The 22,804-nt window shown below is 38.8% G+C and overlaps 1 protein-coding gene across 1 annotated transcript; it reads right to left on the minus strand.

Moving 5' to 3' along the window:
• Positions 1-1,451: 1,451 nt before the first annotated feature.
• LOC149089655 (15-hydroxyprostaglandin dehydrogenase [NAD(+)]-like) lies at positions 1,452-20,948 on the minus strand. Its single transcript, XM_089234033.1, has 7 exons — positions 20,744-20,948; positions 12,688-12,808; positions 10,851-10,957; positions 9,553-9,649; positions 8,176-8,252; positions 2,775-2,920; positions 1,452-1,611 (listed from the first exon to the last, which is right to left on the minus strand). Exons 1-7 carry the CDS (start codon positions 20,834-20,836, stop codon positions 1,506-1,508), a joined length of 747 nt encoding a protein of 248 aa, XP_089090159.1. The 5' UTR covers positions 20,837-20,948; the 3' UTR covers positions 1,452-1,505.
• Positions 20,949-22,804: the final 1,856 nt, after the last annotated feature.

The raw sequence follows: 22,804 nt of genomic DNA on the forward strand, positions 1-22,804 counted from the left end.
GGCACGATGATAATGATGTCAAGTCATATATACACATATACATATAGATCAGTCGATGCCGACCGCCGCCTTGGATTATCCGGAAACTCGAACTCTCGGGGCTCGGATTTTCGGGATTCTCCTGTACAACTTTCAATCAATCATCGATGTCTCGGAAATTGTTTTTTCAAATGTTACGGGGTGAATTTTACTTTCAGTGTAAAAATTGGTTCGAGTTCCAAATTTAACCAATTTGCATTTTTTTAAACTGTAAATTGCATAAAATCCTTCGATTTTGACGTTTCTTCAAATTATAATTTGAAAGAGGTAAGATCATTACAACAGTGTGAGAGCGAAGGATTGGACACACCCCGCTTCACATTTCTGAGAGATAGTGAAGCGTTCTGGAAAGGATTGAATGCATCCGGAAATTTACTGAATTGTTAAATTGTACGGAAAATAGATGCATAAAAAAATTTAAAAAAAATAATATTGCAACTGAATAGTAGCTGATAAGATGTTATATACAGATATCGATTTCACAGATTTATCGTTTGTACTCCAACTATGCATCGATCAAATTTACTTCAAAAAGCCTGTATGTAAAGGAGTTGGCATATTTATAGATGCAGTGCTACAAGATATACATATTGTTGCCTATGCCTAATTCTGTGGCACTTTGGTGTAACAAGATCGTTTAGGTGTTTTCAAAATTAGTTGTCCGTGACGTGAACAGTTTGGAAACCACTTCTTCAACACACTGCAATCGGGGGAGGGGGGGAGAGGCTGAGATCTCAGTTAAACCCAAAGCTGCATTAAGAGCTGCATCTTTCAAGCGGCTTTGGTTGAACCCCTCGTCAGAGTGAAAGAGTGAATTAAACTTGTTCTTCAGCGCTGCAGAAAGTTGCCGAGTGTAGCAGCCTTTGTTACATTTTTTTCAAACGGGGGAAAAGAGATGGTGCCCGATCAGGGCCGTAGTGTGCCTTCTCGGGGCCCCGGGGCAGACTTTTCCTTGAGGGCCCCTCTTGAAAGAGTTATTATTATGCAAAACAGTTGTAAACTTTTGTGGGGATCCCCATTCGGTTCGGGTCCCCGGTTGCCCCAGTCTACTTGTGGCCCTGTGTCCGATCTTTTCCCCTCTCCTTCTCTTATTCAAGTTCATAAAAAAAAGTTATGAAATAGGGGGGGGGGGGGAACACGTTACGAGCAATATGCAATCTCCACTTCGATAGGGTTACAATATCGCACCAGTTGTGAGCCTGGAAGAGAAGGTAACACTTTTACCGTTGCAACTAAAAATCCCCGCATATGGAATTCTAGTGTTAAACGTTATAGAGTTTTAATAATTTTTTTCCCCTTCATTGAATAAGTTAGAGGGGAAAATGCTTAAAGCTTTTGGGGGTCGATCAAATCGGAATCGTGTCATCTGCGTGCTTTGCGTCGAAATTTGAAAAAAATAAAATAAATCAATGTGATTTTCAGATTTTATTAATTTATTCGTACGCGTATCGATTCAACATAAGACGTTATTGCTCGACGTAGTGTGGGATTCCGTCTTCGTAAATGCGTATCACGGCACCGCTCTTTCCATCTTCCAACAACTTGATCATTACATCGGCAATGGCTGATGGGCTGAAACATTAAATCATATTGGCGCATTATCGTGGCTCTGATAATAAAAACAAAAATAATACATCCGTATTAACAAACCGGATTCTTGAACTTTTTCGGTCACGACCCAAAATCAACAACAAGATCAGCTTCTGCGATCCATGGAACTGTTTGTTTTCACGGAAGTAGTGAAAGCAGTGACGCAATAAGTGCATTTATAACAGGACAGTAAGTGGATTTGTACGACCCTTCTCAGAAAATCCTGCGAATAAAGTTTGGGTTGTGGCCCCTGCGCAAAAATACATTGGTCATAGTGACGGACTCGCATCGCGAGTACCGGGTTTGAACCCCCTCTCCCGGTAGCTGTTGAAATTTTCACCCTAGGATCTTTCATAACTTCATGCAAGGTCATTTTTCGCGTTGAAGCCAAACTCTTCTAACGGTTTTGTTTTCGCGTAAACGTGTACTGAGTTGCCTACCGCAACCAGGTTTTGGCTCCTAGAACACACGTTGTGTCAATATACGTCAGGCATTCATTTCGACCTGCTCAGAGCTATAGCCACTACAATAGGGGCTATAGGCTAGACCCCTATCCAGTCGCCTTACTCAGAGCAATAGCAATGCTTTTCATAGCTTTTCTTTTTGCTTTGAAATGAAATACTCGAAGAATTCCGTCGTACAAATTATGCGACGAATTCGACAATTTTTTTTAAATGAAAAGCAATCCGATAGCTTTTCATTTTTATATTATCGCGTCTCTGATACGCCACGTAGATGCGATCTTCGAAATTTGCGTGTAATCGGAAGTGTTTCTAAACTTCTGAGACAGCTATTTTTCAAAATTTTGAGTTTAAAAAATCCAAAACTTATTTTCCTCAAAAATGACCGAAGTTTAAAAAGTAGGTTTTTTGATTTCTTATCAGAAACAAAAAAAAATTGAAACGATACCTATGGCACATTTAAAAATCTATAGTGTCTAAAGTTTTGAGACGGAATGTACAAGCTGATCATAACTAAACTTGGCCTATTCAAGAGCGTCTTGTAGCTCAAAACCGTTAATCAAATTGACACTGAAGTCGGTGTACAGATATTATGTTTTCTTCTCCTCTCCCAAACACAGAAGAATTCATTCTGTGTGGAAAAATAATTTTTCAACGACTTCTCAGAATCGTTTATTTCATTACCTTATTGGAGGAACAGAGTCCAGATACTTCTGAATGCCAACTGGATCTAGATTCACGTCAGCATAAAGTCTGAACAGATCCGTTTCCACTCCACCTGGACAGATCGCATTAACTTTCACACCGTGTTTCTTACAATGAAATTCAGCCTGTGAATAAATAGCATAAAAAATATCATCAGGAATGTACATTTTTTCTCCTCTTTGAAGCATATAAATGTACTTTGTACATCCAGCTAGATGATTCATAAATATCAGTACACAACAAGGCATAAACTCTTAGGAGTGTTAGTTTTTGTCTGGGGGAGGGCTGACTACTGTCATGATTCCAATTCTCCCTTTAAAGTATTCAATTAGAAGTTAACATGTTCCTACATTCTTTCCCACGCTAAGAAAATCTCCCAACTCACTCATTTTTTATTTGTATCATATATATAACTTGCTGGGATCCATCAACAACATTGACGCCATTATATGAAAGCATTCTCATGACATGAAGTCATCACACCATAACATGCCTTGTTTTTCATAATATCTCTGGCATCAGAAAGCATTTACGCTTTATGAATATTATTCCTGTCACAAATCCAGATATTACCAGTTCGAATTCAAAACACCTTTTTTTGATTCTTTGGTTTTTAAATTTGTAATAGGTGCAAAAGCGTTTTACCAAACCAATCAGATTATTATTATGCCGGGCAAAGATAATCTGAAGCAAAAGTTAACGCTCTCGACCGAGAGAGAGAATCCACAATGCGCTTAAGAGCCATGAAAAAGTAAAGTTTAAAACTGTGAGCGTTAAAGACGCTTAATATAATCTTAGCACGTGGCATCACGGGAGTCGTTATGTGAATTATGAGCACGTGAGTGAAATACATCATATAAGGTCATATATACCCAAGGAGACAGTAAATACCCATGGTTGTGAGTGACAAATGTTTTTTTTACTATAATTTTGCCGTATGGGGGTGAGTGCCATACGATGTTGACACATAATATAAAAATATCAAGAAAATTTATGATTATTTAAGGAATAATTACCCATGATTGATTTATCATAAATGTAAGTGTCTAAATAATAAAACAATTAGAAGAATAATAGCGAGTATTTTATTGAGCAATGCGAACCAACCTCGCAACACTACCCCTCTTTACCTACCAGAGGGGTGCAAATCTATGGACCCTATAATTTCGGAGAGCTTCTTCGAGACAAATTTCTTTCCCCCCATATTCATTTCGTCTATTCTTCTGCTGCACATTGTAGAACCTTTCGCAACAATGACTGGATTACTCGTAGAAAGCAAAGTATTTCAACGCTCTCTTCTCCGACCAAACAAAGCGAACGGGTATGAAAAGAAGATTCGTCTTTCTTCACACAGTAAATTTCCCGTGATGCAAAGTTTTGGCTACTTATGCTATTTGACATAACCAACTTCGCCAATTGCCCTCATCAACGGCATTTTGTGACAGCAGAAATCGGATTAAACTTATTAATCGATAAAGATTTAAGAGGCTGAGTGACAAAATATTTTACGACCTACTGTTTTAAACAGAATATGTATCAAGACAAGATGACTAAAACTAGAGAAATGTAAAGCTTAAAAATAATCCCGAAACTAATCACATTACAGAATTGTGTGGACCATTGGCGTACGCAGGGGGGGGGGGGAGTTGAGCCAAGATTATAGTGCAGGATATTTTAAAAGTAAAAACCCCTCCCCAGAAGGGAAAAAAATCTGAAAACCCCCTCGAGAAAATTCTGCATACGCCTATGTTGTGGACATTATCTATTCAAGAAGATTGCTTATAACTAGTAGCATGTCTGTTAGTAGAAGACGGAGTTTAGACTATATAAACATCCCACAATTTTTTAATCCTTATTTATCGCACAATGGAACCCAATACCAGACGCATTGGTGGTCAAAAAAAGGTGCCCTGGGAAATACACGAGAATAAAGGTAGATTTTCTCTAATACAACACCTTTGCATTTCCCAACAAAATACTTATAGAGATCTCTGAATTACACGCCACTTGGGGTCAGCTAGCTTTTCAGTCCAAGGAGCCTCAAAGCTGTCTTTCACAATAACTCAAAACTTATGAACGAGACAAAAAGTTTTTCTTTTTTTTGCTAGTAAACTACACTGTATTATGCTTTTCTTAGTTTTACTGAAGAGCCACGTGTACGTACCCACAGAGCCGTAGTTCTCCACTCCCAATCTATGAATCGATAAAAAAAAATCCTCTTTTTTGAAAAGAATTTTAAATACCGTGTTTTCAGATAAGTAAGGACCTCCCAAACTCCAATCGCAGTAGGAAATCATTCAAATCATTTGAAGCCCCGAATCTTTTCACCATAAGTCTTTCTGTTTTCAAGAAGTCTTTCTTTTGCAGTGCCCTGCCCGTGGGCGAATATTTTCCTTAATCCAGCCGTTGTTTTGATACAAACAAAACGAGAGCTAAAAATGAAAAGAGATGTCCAAACACGAAAAAGCAGCAGGATAACAAACAGCACAACAAACCGATGGTGAGAGCCACAACCCAAATTCTGCTATTGTTACAAGCATATATGTATTGAGTATAGGCCAAGCCAATTTTTCTTGGAACTCGCCTGTATAACAGCCCTTACTTATCTTCTCATACATGTATTGTCCACTTTGCGATAGTGAATTCTTCAAGCATCTCAACCTTCTGTCAAGTGGATTAGAAGCTGAAAATGTTGGAGACAAGGAGTGGTGCTTATCAAAATCTATTCTAGTTTTGTTATCACCAATTTTAAGCCGGCAGGGCAGTGTTTCTCAAAGTGTGCGTTGTGGCTCCTAGGGGGTGTTCCCACTTTTTTGTGAGGGGCGTCACGACGAGCTGGAAATACTGATGTGTATGTGTGTGCCTATTTATGCTTTGAAGTGGTTCTTTTATGGATGTACAATATCTATATTAAATTATTTTGCGAGCCACAGATGAACTATGAACAGGGCAAGGGAGGCACGAGCATGACCAACACCCACTGGAAAACATAATAAACCCACTAGAAAATATTAATTTAAAAAAAACTTCCACTTTCTGTTGATTTTTTTTTCTCTGTAGGTGTGTGATATGAAACTTGATTGAGAAAAATTTCCTTTCAGTTATAAATTTATTTTCCTAAAACCATTTTCAAGGAGGAAAAGGATAATTTTTTTCTGTGGCTCATATTTACCTATGAACCTAGACAAGTACAGGGAATTTTTTGTATTTTTGTCTGAACTGAAAAATGAGTGGGGGGGGGGGGAAGGTGAGTAAAATAAAAAAATATAAATATATATAATCTAAATTCATCTAGTAAAACGTTAAGGCAGAAATATTTCATAGCACCAATTTTACTCGCGGAATAATAAATGAGTACGGTACATATATCAAGTCGATTCCACAGTGCGTAGCGCAAGCAGTCGCCTAAGTTTAGTGACGTCACGAGCTCGTGTTGCGGCCTTGAAAATTCTCTAGTAGATGTTGGCATGACCCTCACAAGGGTAGAGCTGACAGGACACCAGCCCCGGGGTCCGGGATGATTCTTAATTCCCCCCTCCCGCATAAGAAGGCCCGTGATGCAAGAGATCCGAGCCAATCTGATTCAATATGTGGGGAGGGGGGGGGCATGGCCACGAGTGACGAAAGGTTGAGAACCACTGCAGTTGGATGTGGAAGATGGAATTCGCACTAAATCCAAAACAAATAAAAAATAAAAATTTCCCTTTCAGTTTTACCGATATTTAATTACTTTTTGACGGAAACATCTTATTTTCTTGGTGTGCGTATGTTTTGCTAGAAAAACACAAACAGCTAGAAAAAATAGGGAAAGATCGAACTTCGGTAATCTTAGTTCTAGAAATCATTTGAAATTGTACGTAAGTTAATTAACAATAACGACAGTGATGTGCAAATACAATAATATTTAGTTGTCTTTTTCGACATTGATTCCTTCAAAATTTAATGGGTCCGATGGACAGTGCATCTGAACTTTTTGAGTGTTTCATAAAAAATGTCAAAAATAAAATTTTCGTAAGTTTTTAATTAGAAAAAGAAATTAAGATATTCTGATGTATTTAAATTGATGTTCTTTTTTTTTCTATTGTATTACGGAAAAAATTCTTCGACTACTAATTAAACCTATAGCCAAAGCGCTTGCCTCTTCAAGCGCTTTGCCTATAGCTAGCTGGCGGATCTTTTACTAGTTTCAAAGAAAACGAAATAAACCTTCAATGAAAATCAGAATGTTGGCGAAATTTCAAAAGATAGTAACCACGCGTCTTTCTCAAAGCTCATCCGAGGTATTGTCATTGTCAATAGTCATTCTTTCATAGGTAACTAGCTTTGAAATAATCATCTTTCTCCGACAAGAACCCCACTCAGCAGCCGTCAACAATCCGTCACTGCGTCCCGCCCACGGAATAAAAGAATGTGAAATGCCTATCCCCCCTACCTCGGCCGGCTGGGCCGGATCTGGTAGTCTGCATGACGGGCCGGATCGGCCGGATATAGTAGGGAAAGAGATACGATGTTGACACATAATATAAAAATATCAAGAAAATTTATGATTATTTAAGGAATAATTACCCATGATTGATTTATCATAAATGTAAGTGTCTAAATAATAAAACAATTAGAAGAATAATAGCGAGTATTTTATTGAGCAATGCGAACCAACCTCGCAACACTACAGGATGTGAAACTGGTGATGGTGAGCGACTAGATTCTCGCGTTTCATGTAAAAGAACCATCATTGAACTGGAACCCTTGCTGCCACCTATCAAATAAAATACTCTGACTTGACGTGGGACCACGTCACGTCAGAGTAGTGTAGCGGCCTGTAGGGAGACGAGGGTAAATTCCTGCTAAACCCTATACCACGTAAACATGGCGTTTACGGCCACAAATTTCAATATCGTTTTTCATATAATGAATTTATCTTTGTAAAATTGACCGTTCCTATAAGTTTGTACATGAATTTCGAAAGCCCCGTTCACATGTGCAAGATTGGGGGTCGCTTTGGTGGTAATTACCGGCATGACAACTTTTTTCCCCTCGTAGGGAAGAAAAAGGTGGGAGAGAAGCTCATCAAAAAAAGCCCATCTTTCTTGGGGTGGATTTGAGGTCGACACCGACCTTATCTCCCATAATCCTTTGCGCCGCGAAAACTGCTATAAGCTCCTTCGTCAATCATCTTGAATCAATCACTTCCGTTCAACCTACGTAACCAGTGACGACTTCCGGAAAGAAGAGGGGGGATTACCGGCATAAACTTAACGTCATGTGAACGGTTTGTAGCGAAAATCCCCGTTACCGGGAACTTCCCGGGATGTTTTTATTGTACAAGTGAACGGGGCCTAAATGACCCTGTGCAAAGGTGAAGGAAAAGTTGTTAACTTACGCCGAAGGCCCTGGTAGCACCAACTACAGCAAATTTACTAGCGCTATACGCCGGAAGTTCGTAATGCTCTTGCAGACCTGTAAAATAAAATAAATTGTAGAAATAAATAAATTATAGAAATAAATTAAAGAAAAACTCCTCCATTAATACAGAATTTAACCACGCGGGATTGTAGACAATGATATGTCACTTGCGAATCCAGAGGGGGGCGATCTCCCCCTCCCAAGAGCCAAAAAATGAGTGAAAAATTGATATTTTCTATAAAATACGGCACGATTCGACGAACCTAATGGTATCTGCGTCAACTACATTTGCAGCTGATGGTGCCTGCCTCGGCTTTATTCACAACTGACGATGTCAGTTCGCACTAAATTCGAAGCTGAATATGTCTGCCTCAGCCACATTCAGAGCTGAAGATATCTACCTCGGCTTTATTTGCCGCTGATGGTGTGTCTGCTTCTACCTCATTCTAAGCCGTAGATTGCTCCATTCGAAGCTGAAGATGTCTGAATTCACTACATTCGGAGCTGATAGTGTCTGTTCGATTTCATTCGCAGCTGAGGATATTTGCTTGCACTCCATCCGTAGGTGGAGATGTCTGCCGAGGAAAATGTAGCTAGATTGCTAGCTACTAGCTACATTTGCAACTGAAGATGCTCGCTTCCGCTTCCTCCTAGACTGAAGATGGCTGCCTCTACTCCATGGCAGCTGAAGGTGCCTGCTTCCGCTTCATTTGTAGCTGGAGATATCGCCATTATTTACCGCTGAAAATGTCTGCCTTGGTTGCATTCGTAGCTGAAAATATCTGCCTCGGCTTTATTGGCTACCGAAGATGTCTGCGTACATCCCTGACCTAGTTCTTTGCTCCAAAGGTCACTCTTTTGAACATTCACATGCTTGCACATGCTCTAAATCACTCTTTTGCTGACTCACGTGCTTACAAGCTCTCTAGGTCACTCCTTTTGATCACTCACTGACCTAGTCCCTTACTGTTTCGGCAGAGGTGGGTTTATTTAGTGTTACATAAATTTTTGTCGCCCTTCTCCTATATATTGTACTAGTTTTCCTTGCCCACTTATTCCACAAATTTGCCGTGCCTCTGAACTTGTCACCCTAGGCTATAGCTCACTTACCCCCTCCCCCTTGTACAAATGCCACTGCACACGGTCATTGTAATTATAATGAAATAACAATTTTTCGTGCACAGTATTTAATTGAATCTGATTACATTTTGAGTAGAAAAGGTTTTGAAAACGTCAACCTCTGTTATAACGACACAAATTCGTGGAAAGTTCAATATCGTTATGATAGAGTTTGACCCGTAATTATGAAGAACATTAAATTAATATTAATTAAATGTAATGGAATTTTAGTAACCTGCTCTCGATGCTGTATTGATGACGTGGCCACCGTTCTGACCTTTGTCCTTGCCCATGTATTCAAATGCGAGCTTGATCCCGTAAAGTGTTCCCATCTGAAATGAATTCAAAGGATTCTCAGAATTTAAATTTAAGAGAGAGAATCACGCGTATAATGAGTACTTTCCAGTACCGTCTTTAACGCATGGGCTCACCTCGGGCACGACCTGGGGACCTCAATTGCGGGGGAATGTTGTGAAAATGATTAAAAATTTTGAGAGCATGCAAATTGGTAAGCAGGCATTTGTAGTGAGATTTAGGAAGGGGAGGGGGAGAGTGCTTTCTCAACGTATGGGCCTGCCCGGCACTGTGAGAAGAGGGAACCTCAAACAAAAATTAGATCTGGCTCAAATTTTCGAGTATTCGCCATGTGGGGCCTCAGAAAAATCGCTTGGCCTGGGGCCCCCCACGATGCGTTAAAGACGACTCTGGTACTTTCATCATAAAAAAACGAAACTATTCGAGAAACACAGTTGAACTTGGTTGTAACGAAAGTGAAAACTTAGCGTTCACACGGGTGTCACGGACACTGGGGGGGGGGGGGAAGAAGAATGGGAAAACCAGTTTCAGAGGGCCGCCAAATACTTACGTCCGTCCCTGACTGCAGACTTGCAATATATAGCACTACTAAACAATACATGCACCTTATTCACATTCCTCTGCGGAACTTCTAACGAATTGGTACTTAATGTACTTGTATGTGTTGTGAACCTCACGCAAAGTTTGTTTGTGTGTGTAACGCTTGTTATGTGTAGTGCCGCCATCTGCCATCAGTTTTTCTAACCATGAGTGAAGTGTAGTGTAATAACGGTATCGTTGCAGACCTGTTGCTCTGTGTGGTGAGACTTTTTAACGGGGAGATCGGCTCGGATTCGCGCCTCGATGTTGGGAACCACAGTGTGAGTCCGTCACTATGACCACTCGATCAACACAGCGGCGCAATATAGCACTGCATTTCCAACACAGAGCTATTCATAAGGAGTGATTGATGATTTGGCTGCCGATAACTGGCGATGTTCCGTATTTATGTGATCTCAATTTCCCGTATTTTTCCTGACCAAATATGGTCACTCAAACCAATAACTTCGTGCAAAGTATTTTCTTCGATCTGATTATATTTTTCATAATTTGAAAGGTCTTAAAAAAAGTCAACCTTGGTTGTAACGACAAAATTTCGCGGAGTCTCCGATATCGTTATAACTGAGTTTGACTGTATATAGTTGCAAAAATAAAAACAATCATTAATGAAATCTTTACTGTATTGACAGCGATCAGCTTTTCTATGTTGTGTTCATCGAGGATGCCTGCGTTGTTTATCAATATGTCGATTCTGCCAAATGTTGATATCGTTTGCTTGACGGCTTCTGCGAAGTGAAAAAAAAAATCACAATAATATCTAAATTCATGAATATCCACGTTTGGTACATAATGTTTTTGAATCGACATCGGGAACGGAAAAAATTGTTGAAGGATCGGAAACAATTTACTACTATTACTTAGCGTTAAGACCAGTTTAACACACGCCAAGTAGTTTAGTAGTGAACTGAATTTTAAGTCGTCAAGTGCTCAAAAAACTGTCCCAACGTAAGCGATCAAGTAATCAATGCTCATTTGATAATACAAGGCCACACCCACTTGCACATACGCATACGGCCTGCTTATCCGAAGAAATAGAATCCGGTTTATCTACTTGACAACTAAACGGCGTGTGATCGGCCATTAACTTCATACATTTTAAGATATCTGACGATTTTCCTACTGTATGATGCATGCAAAACCTGGATATGAAACGAAAAAGTTAAAAGAAAGATCAGCTCCATTTGATGCTTGGTGCTACAGAAGAATGTTAAAAATAAAGTAGACTGACAAAATCACCAATGAAGAAGTCTGGAAGAGAACTGGAAATCTCGACACTCTGATAAGAAGTGCTGCGGCGAGGAAGTGGAAGTGTGTGTATGCTGGACATATCCTAAGAAGGTTTGCAGGATACTGATATTAGAAGGGTACATGAGAGGATACAAGCAGTGGCGTATTTACTGGGGGTGGGGGGGACTTGGCAGGCTATATCTCAGGGCGGCAAGTTTAGAGGGTGACAAATTTGAGGAATGGTTGGCCAAGAAAATTAACATAATAGGAGAAGGGTGACAATATTTGCATAACCCTCAATAAATCCGCTTCGGCCCAGACAACCAGAGGCTAGGTCAGTGAGTGACCAAAAAAATGACCCAGAGAGTTTGCAAGCACGTGAGTGAACAAAAGAGCGACTTAGAGCATGAGCAAGCATGCGAATGGCCAAAAGAATGACCTACAGAGTGCGGGATACAGTCAATGAGTGACCGAAAGCGTGTGCAAGCTTATGAATGACCAAAAGAATGACCTACAGAGTGCGGGATACAGTCAATGAGTGACCGAAAGCGTGTGCAAGCTTATGAATGACCAAAAGATTCAACAGTGATCTAGAGTGCGTGCAAGCATGTGATGACCGAAAGAATGACCTAGAGCATGTGTAAACATGTAAATGACTGAAAGGGTGACCCAGCAGGGAACCATGACAGTGAGCAACCAAATGAGAAGATGCTTGCTTGCACCTAGAGCGTGTGCAAGCACGTGAGTGACCAAAACAGTTTGCAAGCATCTGGATGACTAAAAAAGTGATTTATAGAGTGCGTGAGCATAGGAGTGGCCAAAAGAGTGACTTAGAAACACGGTTGCACTTGCGGGAGTGGAGGGGGCCAAGCGGGTTATTGCTCAGAGTAGCGAACTCAAGAAAATTAGATTAGGAGGACAGCAAAACTGGAGGGAGTGGAGGGAGTAGCCTGCAGGCGGCAAAACTATAAATACGCCCCTGGAAGCATGAAGACACAAAGACTCAGAAGACTATGGACAGAGAACCTGAAAGACTGGAGTGGGCAACAGTATCGTTTGTTAGAGAGACAAGCTCAAGAACGAGTGAGATGGAGAGCCACGATTGCCAACCTTCGAATCGGAGACGGTACCTTATCATGTTGATGACGATTTAAAATTTAATTAACTACTAAATTACTCAGCGAGTGTAAACAGGTTTTTAATGCATAGTCGTATATTCTATGCTCACTTTCGAAGCTTTCATAATTGCTCACATCAGTTTTGACGAAGATGACATTTCCCTGATGGTTCTTTGAGAGCTCTTCGACCGTTTGTTTGGCGATTGTCTCGTTCAAGTCGGCGATGCAAACCTGGATTTAACAAATACACAGTACATACAAATTTTCTGTGATTATTTATCATTAGAACCCGGAATATACGCAAATGCATACGTACATATGCGTTAGCCTATTTTGATCCTTTTTGCATAAAATTGAAGAATCTTCAGAATAAGTATACTTAATTTAAGACTAATTGTAGTGAACAGCACTACTAGGGTGACCAAATGACACTTATTTCTCAGGAAATCTCGCATTTTTATCGAATTACAGCACTAGCACAGAGCTTTACCAATTTTTTCCCTGTTAGTGAGCAGCTACTAGTAACTAGAAATTTCTAAATAAAAAACATGTCGAAATCATTCGTATGAGATTTTTTTTTGTAAATGAAATACGCGCCAAAAAATAAAAAAACATGTTCAATTTTTTTGAAGGGTATTCAATTTTTCAACACATATTTTCTCAGTTTTCGTGTGTATAGCATTTTGGAATTTTTAACGACTTTTGAGGAATTTTTCTAATGCATAGTTACATATTTTTAGAGCATATTTCACCACTTTCTTAGTGATATCATCGGGCTCTATTTATCATACATATAAAAATTGTCGGAGGCTATATATGCCATCTATATGGCCACAGGTTTGAATGTGCAATACGTTTTTTAAACCTCCCTGCTATTATTTTACCCAGTGTTTCCTCAACCTTTCTGAAAACAAGGACCAAAAATGTTTGAAACAATTTGACGGACCACTTGTGTCCCGTATTATGGGGCATTCTCGTAATTTTCGTGTCCCGATTTCTTTTTATACATTTGCCCCGTTGGGTTTTTTAACGATATCTATTTGAATTTTTAATATTTACCAAAGTCACGTTAATATAAACACACAGCGTTTTCATAATATAAAAATTATATTATGATAATTAGGGCAAAAATTATAAATAATATTCATCTCATATTTGTCAGGTTTGTTTTGCCCTCAATTATTTATTTATTTATTTATTTATTTTTGTTATTTTAAAAACGATTGGTGATTTGTGCCTACTTCTGACAATGTTTTTCATGGCAATTGGTGATGTCCCGTATATTTTAAGGATGCATTTAAAGCAATTAATTGAAATTTTTTCGCTAAATTTAGTGATGTCCCGTATTTAGGATCGCTATTTCCCGCAGTCTCCTCGATGATGTATAGCGAACCTAAGTATCAAAGTATAATGTTATTTGAACCCATTTGGATGTTACTAATATCAATAAATACGACCGACGACGGTTGAATAATTTTATTAAGTCTGCTTGCGGACCACCTATGCCATCGTCACGGACCACCTCTACTTCACGGCCTTATCGCAATATTGCAATTTACCGTCATTAATGAGTTGGGTTGGAAATAGGAGGAACCATCCATCGGTGGTCGTCACAAGTTCGTTAGGAAAATATCTTATCTATATTCTTCTCTGGGTTTGAACCTGGCACCATGACGGCAACCTGCACGGTGGTAGACGAGCATCTTACCACGGACAACCTCTGGTCCTCGGACCACAAGTTGAGAAACTCTGATTTAACAGTATTGCATTCATTTAAACCAGTGATTCCCAACGTGAGCGTTTACGCCTCCTGGGGGGGGGCGTTGAATTGTTCCAGGGGGGCGCAGTAGAAGCTACGGGTATAGCATAGGATCCTATATGTTACCTATGCGTTCCTATAGGGTCCTATGCGTTGGGGGCGATGGGAGAAAAAAAATTCTGAAGAAAGGAGTGATGGGACAAAAAAAGGTTAGGAAACTATGATTTAAACCAGTTTCCCAAACTTTTTATTCCATCACCCCCTTCTTCAGAAATTTTTCTCTCTCATCGCCCCCCAACTCAAGTGAACCCATAGGTTAAATCCGTAGCTTCTACCGTCCCCCTGGACCATTCCATCGCCCACCAGGGGCGATATTGCCCACTTTGGGAAACACTGATTCAAACCGTATTCATTTATCATGATTATTCTGAATTTTTATCAGGTCCTGTGGAGTTCTTTCTTTCATTTACGCTGAATTTTCAAGAGAGTACTGGGATTTTATTTCAGTTAATTATTTTTCCTCACTTTTGATTCATTGATTCCAAATATACATTAGTTCTCAGGCAATTTCTTCCATTAGGTTTTAGTTTTAATTGGTTGAAAATAATTATTTCTTTCATCAATTTTTTTTTCTTTGTTAATTCAAATTTAATTGTCTCTATATTTTTGGTATGGCAATTTTTCAGCATTCCTGTATATGATGTATGGATTTTTGGATGAGCCGATTCCCTCACAGAAATATGTAAGAAATTATTAAGATGCCTCTGGCCCCGATATTACTTTCGCATCGAGCCCCACGTCTGTTGAGGGTGGTCGTGATTCACACGCGAGATATCATTTGGTTTGCCTTAATTATACCTATTCCATAGACAATAAAAAATCTTATCTGCTTCATATACACTTTTTGATACTACATGAGCGTTTAATGTATTCCTGTGTTATCGGGACACCGGTGCCGGAGATGCAGCCGGTTAAATTAGACAGCTGATTTGCAATACGTATTCGCGTCATTTTTCTCGCAGACGCTTATTTCTCCGAAAATTACAGTGTTTTGTACACGTGATGCGCATTATAATATGCCCATTACAGGAATTGGTCGTATTTTTCCGTGTTTTTTGCAGTTTTCGTTGTTTTCAATTTGTGATTATATCCGGCAAAGGGTTATTTACTCTTCCTTATTGTTCTTTATGCAGGGACCAAGCTAACAGCACGCACCGCAAATTATTGGCAAACCATTGATCGTAAAGGCGTACCTCCAATTAGAAAAAAGTATCCGAATGACGTGTGGACCCTCACATACGTCATTCATGTTGTAAGGAGGTTGCATAGCAATTAAAATAAAATAAAATAAAAATTTATACGGACACCCTGTACCAATTATAAAGTTGACCCAAAAAAAACCCAATTATAAAGTTGTTCGCCTGTCTCTCCTGAGACCAACAAAAAAAAAAAACCATTCCAAGTTTCTAAGTGTGGTATTGGCTGAGATGTGTGAATTCAAACAATAGAGAAAAGTTGAGAAAAATGAGATAAAGGGTTGGGGAGCAAAACGCTTTTTATACCCACATTTATGTTTTGAACATCATAAACTGCAGTTCGCAGTGCGCATCACACTTTTTATATTTTCAATACCCTTGTTACACTAGAAATGCGGTTTCCACTCACAGGTTTCTTAATCAGATTTCTACTTCGCTTGTCTTGTTATTGCTCTTTTTCCTGGTATGTGCGCTTGTTGTATTTAGCAAAATTCTTATTGTTGAACAAATGAGATTCTCTAAGCTTTTTAGGTAATTCAAACAATAAGGGAAAAACCTTATCCGGTATAATATATAAAAACGCGCAATGGCAAATGAATGATACTCGCAAGGAGTTGCTTTCGAGCTATCTGATCAAAACTTAACGGTTTCAGGAATTCTTTTTATTACTTTGAGAATATGTATTTTAACACATTTCAACGTAGTTAGAAAGATATTTCCTTTTTCTTTTATTCAAAAAACGCACAACGCAACGGCTTTAATGTGTTATCAAACGCGTTTCATATGAAAGATGTCCTTGTTGACTTTCACGTGAATTTTCTTTTCGATGTTTTACTGTTAACTCTACCGAAGCAGTATTATTTTGATGCAGTTTAGCAAATATTGGTGAAGTAAAACAATCATCATCTATTTAATTTTCAATTAAAAGTTTGTTTAGTTGAATAATTTTTAATCAATATAAGTTCCCTTGAAAATGCCAATTAATTTGTTGAGATACACGTTAAGAACTTCATTGTCCATATTACGTACTTCCACCTGTTGGGAATATGGCTAAGAAGTAGATTCTTTGAAAAAAATAATATATTTTTTTCATATTTTCCGTTGAGATATGCAGTGGATCATTATTTTTTTCTTTTAACTACGATTCGAAGTACTTTTTAACATTTATTTTATTTATTTATTTTTAGAAATAATCACACAGAGGCCTCAACAAAAATCACTGAAGCTTAGCATGGCCATGGCCATTTTTTCCTCAATCACTTCATTTGCGTTTTTTTAATATTCCTGAAATGTTTACCTTATGTCTTGTAAGTGCCAATGCGGCCTTTATCTCACCAACCGTCCGTCGTAGAGTTATAGTTTCAATTGAAAAAATGGTTAAAAAGCGTTCAAAAATTACCATGTACCAGTTTTGGGAGTGAAAATACAGTGTGTAACAAAATAAAAAATCTAAATTTCTATACGCCCCCCCCCTCTAACTTCCTAGTAGTAAGTTGTTGCCCTGTCTCTCCCTAGGCCAAAAAAAAATTCCAAGTTTCTAAGCGCAATATTCGCTTAGATATTCAAATTCAAAAGTCGGAGAAAAGTTTGGAAAGGACAGCATAAATAAGGAGAAAGGAGCGTTGTCCATTAGTTTCTTGCTGTTCTTTCATAACTTTTCTCAAATTTTTGAATTCGAATATCTCAGCGAATATTGCACTTAGAAACAATAAATTTTTTCTGTTGGGCTTAGGAGATACAGGGCAACAACTTTCTAATTAGAAGTTAGAGGACAACGGATGATCGTATAAAAATTTAGATTTTTATTGTGTGACACACTGTATTTTCACTCTCAAAATTGGTACAGGGTAATCGTTGAATGCCTCTAGAGCATTTTGCTAAATAGGAATCATACCTCTACGACGGACGGTTGATGAGCTAAAAGGTGCATTAGCACTTACAGGACACCCTGTATAATATAAACTACTAAGTTTCTACCACCTTGATTGGTACATTGTGTATGCAAGTCAATAAAATCACTTGCTTAGTAAAATGAAAATCATATCTAAAATGGGTACGTTATTTGGATTTCATTTTTAAATTAAAAATGTTTCTATAACCAACGGTTCGAAAGACCGGGGATGTATTATGACTTTTTACACCCTGTCATCACAATTACAAGTTAATTTCAAAATATAATTGAACCAATAGAAGGATTATAAGTGCAATCAATTTTTCAGCTAGTTTTTGGACCCTTTGTTAATTAATTAACATTAATACTTTTTTTTTAGTTATTTTTTCTTCCTTCCAAAAATTATAAATGCCTTTTTAGTGCCTATTTTAGGCATTTTTAGTGACTTTTTGCTGCCTATTTCGACCACTTTCAGTGCCTAAAGTTCCGGGCTCTATCCATCAACATCGATACATGCAAAGGACTTTCACCTCCTTAACCTTGCTTCATAGTGGAATTGATATCATCCATCTTGCCGCATCTTATATCAACCTGATAAGTGTTTAATTATATTCATTTAAATAGGAGGTTGTAACTCCAATCCATTCATTCCATCGCTCCATTTGTGTAGCTTATTTTCAAAGGGGAACGTTTTCACTTTTGCTGAATTTAATTTTTCTCTGGAATGGACGGCTTTACAAAAGTAGAAAGTAGCCTGACAGGTAGCATACGAGAGTGGTATAAGAATATTTAAATTTTTTGTTTCTTGAAAGAAGTTATCTAATTCAAGGTAGTTATCTGCATTCAAATTTTGGCAATGTTTTGTTCTGAAAAAAAAAATTAATGGAAATGTTACCTTTTTTTGATCGAAATGGGATTTGGTAAAGTCTAAAAAAATTGGATATTTCTACGATTCTCCAGATGGTTTCACCACGCCCCCAAGTAAGGTGGACCTTACTTCTCCCTCGTGAATAACATAAAAATCGCGATCATTCCGCGTTACCTCTCGTAACGGACACTCCCGTTAGCGGACACTTTTTTGAATTACATCGACGGGACTCATTGTATATATTAATATCCATTAACGGACACTCCTCGTTAACGGACGAAATTTTCGGTCCCATGGGTGTCCGTTATCGAGAGTTTCTAATTTTCGAATGCGATTTTGAAAGTGCTTAAGGAGAATGTGCAGTTTTGGGGGGGGGGAAACCGTTACACCGCTTTGTTATGTTCCCTTTTGAATGAAAAATACCGAAGTGATTAAACAAGGTGGATATGTTCCCTTTTGGTAGAGACGACAAACTTAACAATGTAATTTAGACCAAAAATTATCCTGCGTGGATAAAATCTGATGTATAATCTGACAAAGCTTATCCCAAAGATTCAGAAACCGTTGGAAAGTGCATTTCGAAAAAAGTGGAAATGTTCCCTTTTTTAAAAAAATAAGCTCCTCATTTATATTTTCTCTCTTCCACCCTTTCATATTATCGGTCATCCAAGTATTACGTCAGCACCGATGGGGAGGGGAGAGGGGGTTTCGGATTAGTTGAATTTTAATGGCGAGGGGGGTTTGAATGATGATTACGTCATCAACCACCCTTTATAAAAATCCGAAATATCATTAATGGCATCTTACTCGGTGTGCAAAAAACGAGAAAAAGCTTTCCCTCGTTTGTGGGCACCTGAACTAACATTCCCCCTATTTATAAGCCCTCTATATAGACCTCCTTCTACCGACCCCCCTACCGTCTTACTAATGGTGGGGTCACCTCAGCTGTTTTGTGCCCACTCAGCACGTCCCATGCGTTGTTCTTGAATGATTTGCTGGACTTTCATAAAAAAGCGGATGCATGCTCTTCGAACGGGAAGGGCGGAGGGGGGGGGGTTGTGGTTTTCCAAGGGTGTGCATGGTAATCAGGGGTGTATCTATTTTTGCCCGCCACCTATCCTACAATTTTTCCTGAATTGCGGACCGTCATCCCCCCCCCCTTCTGTAACGTCTATGCTCCTGTATGATGAGGACGAGAAAATAAGCTGCGATGATTTACGGGATAAGCACAGAAATTGCTATTAGTGGAAACATCTTTCTTGTATGATGGAAAGCTGGGACCGCAACTGGTTTGTACATAGGTGGGATATTTAAAAAAGAAGCAAACGTTTGTGCGGTGTATTTATTTATTATTCCCCCCTGAAAACTTGATCATATGTGGTGTAGGCCAACATTGCACTCGGGAAAAAAGGGAATCATTGACTAGAGCCAAGACCAGACACGTTCGCAATAATTACATTAATCGCATCGATAGCTAAATAGAAAGGAATTACTTCAAATTACTCAAATGATATTGTTTTTTAAATAACCATCTTACCATTGACTAATCAACATCTCCGCAATGTAGGGAAACCATGGGGGAAGACTACGAGAGCTCAATTCTCGTTACTTCGCACCAATTAGCAACGGCAATCTATACCACTCTTTTAATTAATGATTAACTTGAAAAAGTAGTTAATAAACTTAAAACACGAGCTACACCAATATTGTTCAATCTATGGTCACGCGAAAAATAATCCCCGTGCATACGTAGCAAAGTTCGCTCTACAGAATTGTCAGACTGTGGTGGTGGGGGGGGGGGGTCAGACTCCTTTCGTATATTCTCGAAGCGCAATCCAGTCAGAGGCGTAGGCAGGATCGACCTTTCGAGGGAACACAAAATGCCTATTTCGGGGGTTGGTCGCATAAATTTCTTGAAGATGAATTTTGAGTTTCCTTCAAATAGCATTGAAATTAGCAGAAATCGATTACAATATCAAAATGTATTTTCTTCCGAAATTTTAATTTTTCAAAAATATTTATTTCCATCGTAAATAAATTTTTCATTGTCTCGGGGGAGGGGCATTGGGACTCGCCTTCCCTCCCCTCCCCTCCCGGCAGAAGGCAGAGCTGACGAAATTTTGTTGACGGGGAAGGGATGTCAGAGTTTTGCCGACAAGGGGGGATAGAGGGTCAAAAACTGCTAAAAATCTGCTGACGTAATACTTGAATGGCCCTTTAGACAACTTCCAAAACTCATTCCGACCACCCACGCATTTTAGAGAGTGGGAAGAGAAACGGGTCAAATCTCTTAATTATGGGCTGTATAAGATTTCATTCGGTTGAATATAGGATTATTTCGAATTAAAAAGAAAAAAGACATGGACACACTAAACAGATGTATTTTCGTTACCTTGACCCCTCGCTCCAAGAGAGCAGAGACATAAGCCCTACCGATTCCTCTGGCACCACCGGTAACAAGAGCTACTTTATGCTTGTAATCCATTTCTCTTCAATTAGAGGCTAATACGAAACGCAGCTGACTGAGAACAAGATATGGACAGCAAGTGAGAAAAAAAAAAAACCTATGTTAATATCGAGAATCTTTAATCAAAATGGAAATTATCAAGAAATAACGTCAAGTGTTCGTTCTGAACAATCCTTTTCTTATCGCTATCGCTAGGTCTTGACTGAGGCGTTCAATGTCATTCTATTATAGATAAATTGAGGAAATTGTGTCATATTACGAGTATGTGTGTTATATTATCTTCTGTCTTTCTCTTCCTTTTTATCAATGAATGTTTCTCGAATGTCGTCAGGGTCATCTTTGAGCCCGATTTGAAAAAAATATATATATTATGGGAGGAAGCAGGGCACATTGTAACGCACTGGCCCTTTCGAGACCGGCACGGATCCACGACGATCTGACGGGAGGGGCGAATAGTGTGAGTTAGTTCGATCGTCCCGTATTTAAAAGACAGATAAATTTTCCAACATTATTCGGCTCTTGGGAGGGGTGGTCGTTCCCATCGCCTCCCCCTGGATCCACGCCTGAGCGAAGGCAGACAACTTCAGCTACGAATGCAGAAAAGGCAAGTATCTTCAACTACGAATGAAGGCAGATAACTTCAGCTGCGAATGGAGCAAAGGCAGGCAGATACAGGGCGATGAGTCGGAGAGGTGACTTATCATGTAGGTGCATCGGATCATCCCGTTTTTACGGGACAGACAAATTTCCTCCCTATATATTATTCTGCTCTTGGGAGAGGCGATCGCCCCTATCGTTCTGGATCCGTGCTTGCTTCGAGAACGGCCCGCGGTCTCGAGTACATAAGGGGAAGGGGAGGGCTTATGCGGTTTTTCAAACATTTTATTTAAAACATGCGTTATTTTATTTATAGGCAATATAATAAGCGATATCACCAAAAATCGTAAACATTTGCTACGAAAACTGATGCCCCGCGTTTATCATTTCCATATTTTTCTCGATAAAATATGGACATCCTAATAATCATCGTGAAATAACTTCATTTTTGTATTTGATTGCATCTGAGAATGTTTTTCCTATTTAAAATATCTGGGAAAATGCCACCCTCGGTTGTAACGACAAGATTTCAAGAAGGCTTCGATGTCATTATAACCGAGTTTGATGATTGTATTATTTACGTTCTAAAACCAAAACCAAATAAAGCTTGACAAGACTACGGTAGATTTTTCGTGACACCAATGAGTCCAATTCTTACAATTTACCAATAAGTGTGAATTTAAGTACAATACACAGGGTGTCCTGTAAGTCCTAATGCGGCCTTTATTTTATCCACCGTTCATCGTAGAAGTATGGCTCCACTTTAAAAAAAATGCACAAAATGTGTTCAGAAATCACCCTGTGCCAGTTTTGATCGTAGCCGGTCAATTTGTCGCACTCAACATTTTTGAACACATTTTGAGTATTTTTTAAATTGGGACCCTACCTCTACGACGAACGGTTGATGATATTAAGAATTACAGGACACCCTGTATAATTCGCTAATATCTCGAAAAAATTTCAATGAATGGTATCGAATTTATGTCTCGAAACCTTGAGTCGTGTTAAAACATAGGTATTCCTAGAAGTTCTCGGGGACCCCCACGATGCCACCGTGCATTTAACTACTTTCCCAGTCATACCAACATAATTACTTTCCCATTGAACCTTCATAATTACTTTCCACAAGATTCTTGTATAAGAAGCTCAAAGCAATACAAAAGTTGGCGCTGTTCTAATCCAGAAAGAAAAAAGGAAATTTTATTTATGCAAGTAAATACATTTTATTTCTTGATCATGAGTGTTGATGCAGTGAAAGTTCATAAGTACAAATGGAAACTGAAGAAAAATGTATAAAATTTGAGGTATCCCGTTTACTAGTATACAGCATAAACTTCACCTAATCTGCCAAACTAAAAGCAAGTGATAGAAGGGCGAACAGATCTATTG

Source organism: Pholcus phalangioides, unplaced genomic scaffold (genome assembly GCF_987345545.1).
Source record: "Pholcus phalangioides strain wild (caught in Gottingen) unplaced genomic scaffold, Ppha-v1.0 ptg000001l_1, whole genome shotgun sequence".
Classification (NCBI taxonomy): Eukaryota; Metazoa; Arthropoda; class Arachnida; order Araneae; family Pholcidae; genus Pholcus; species Pholcus phalangioides.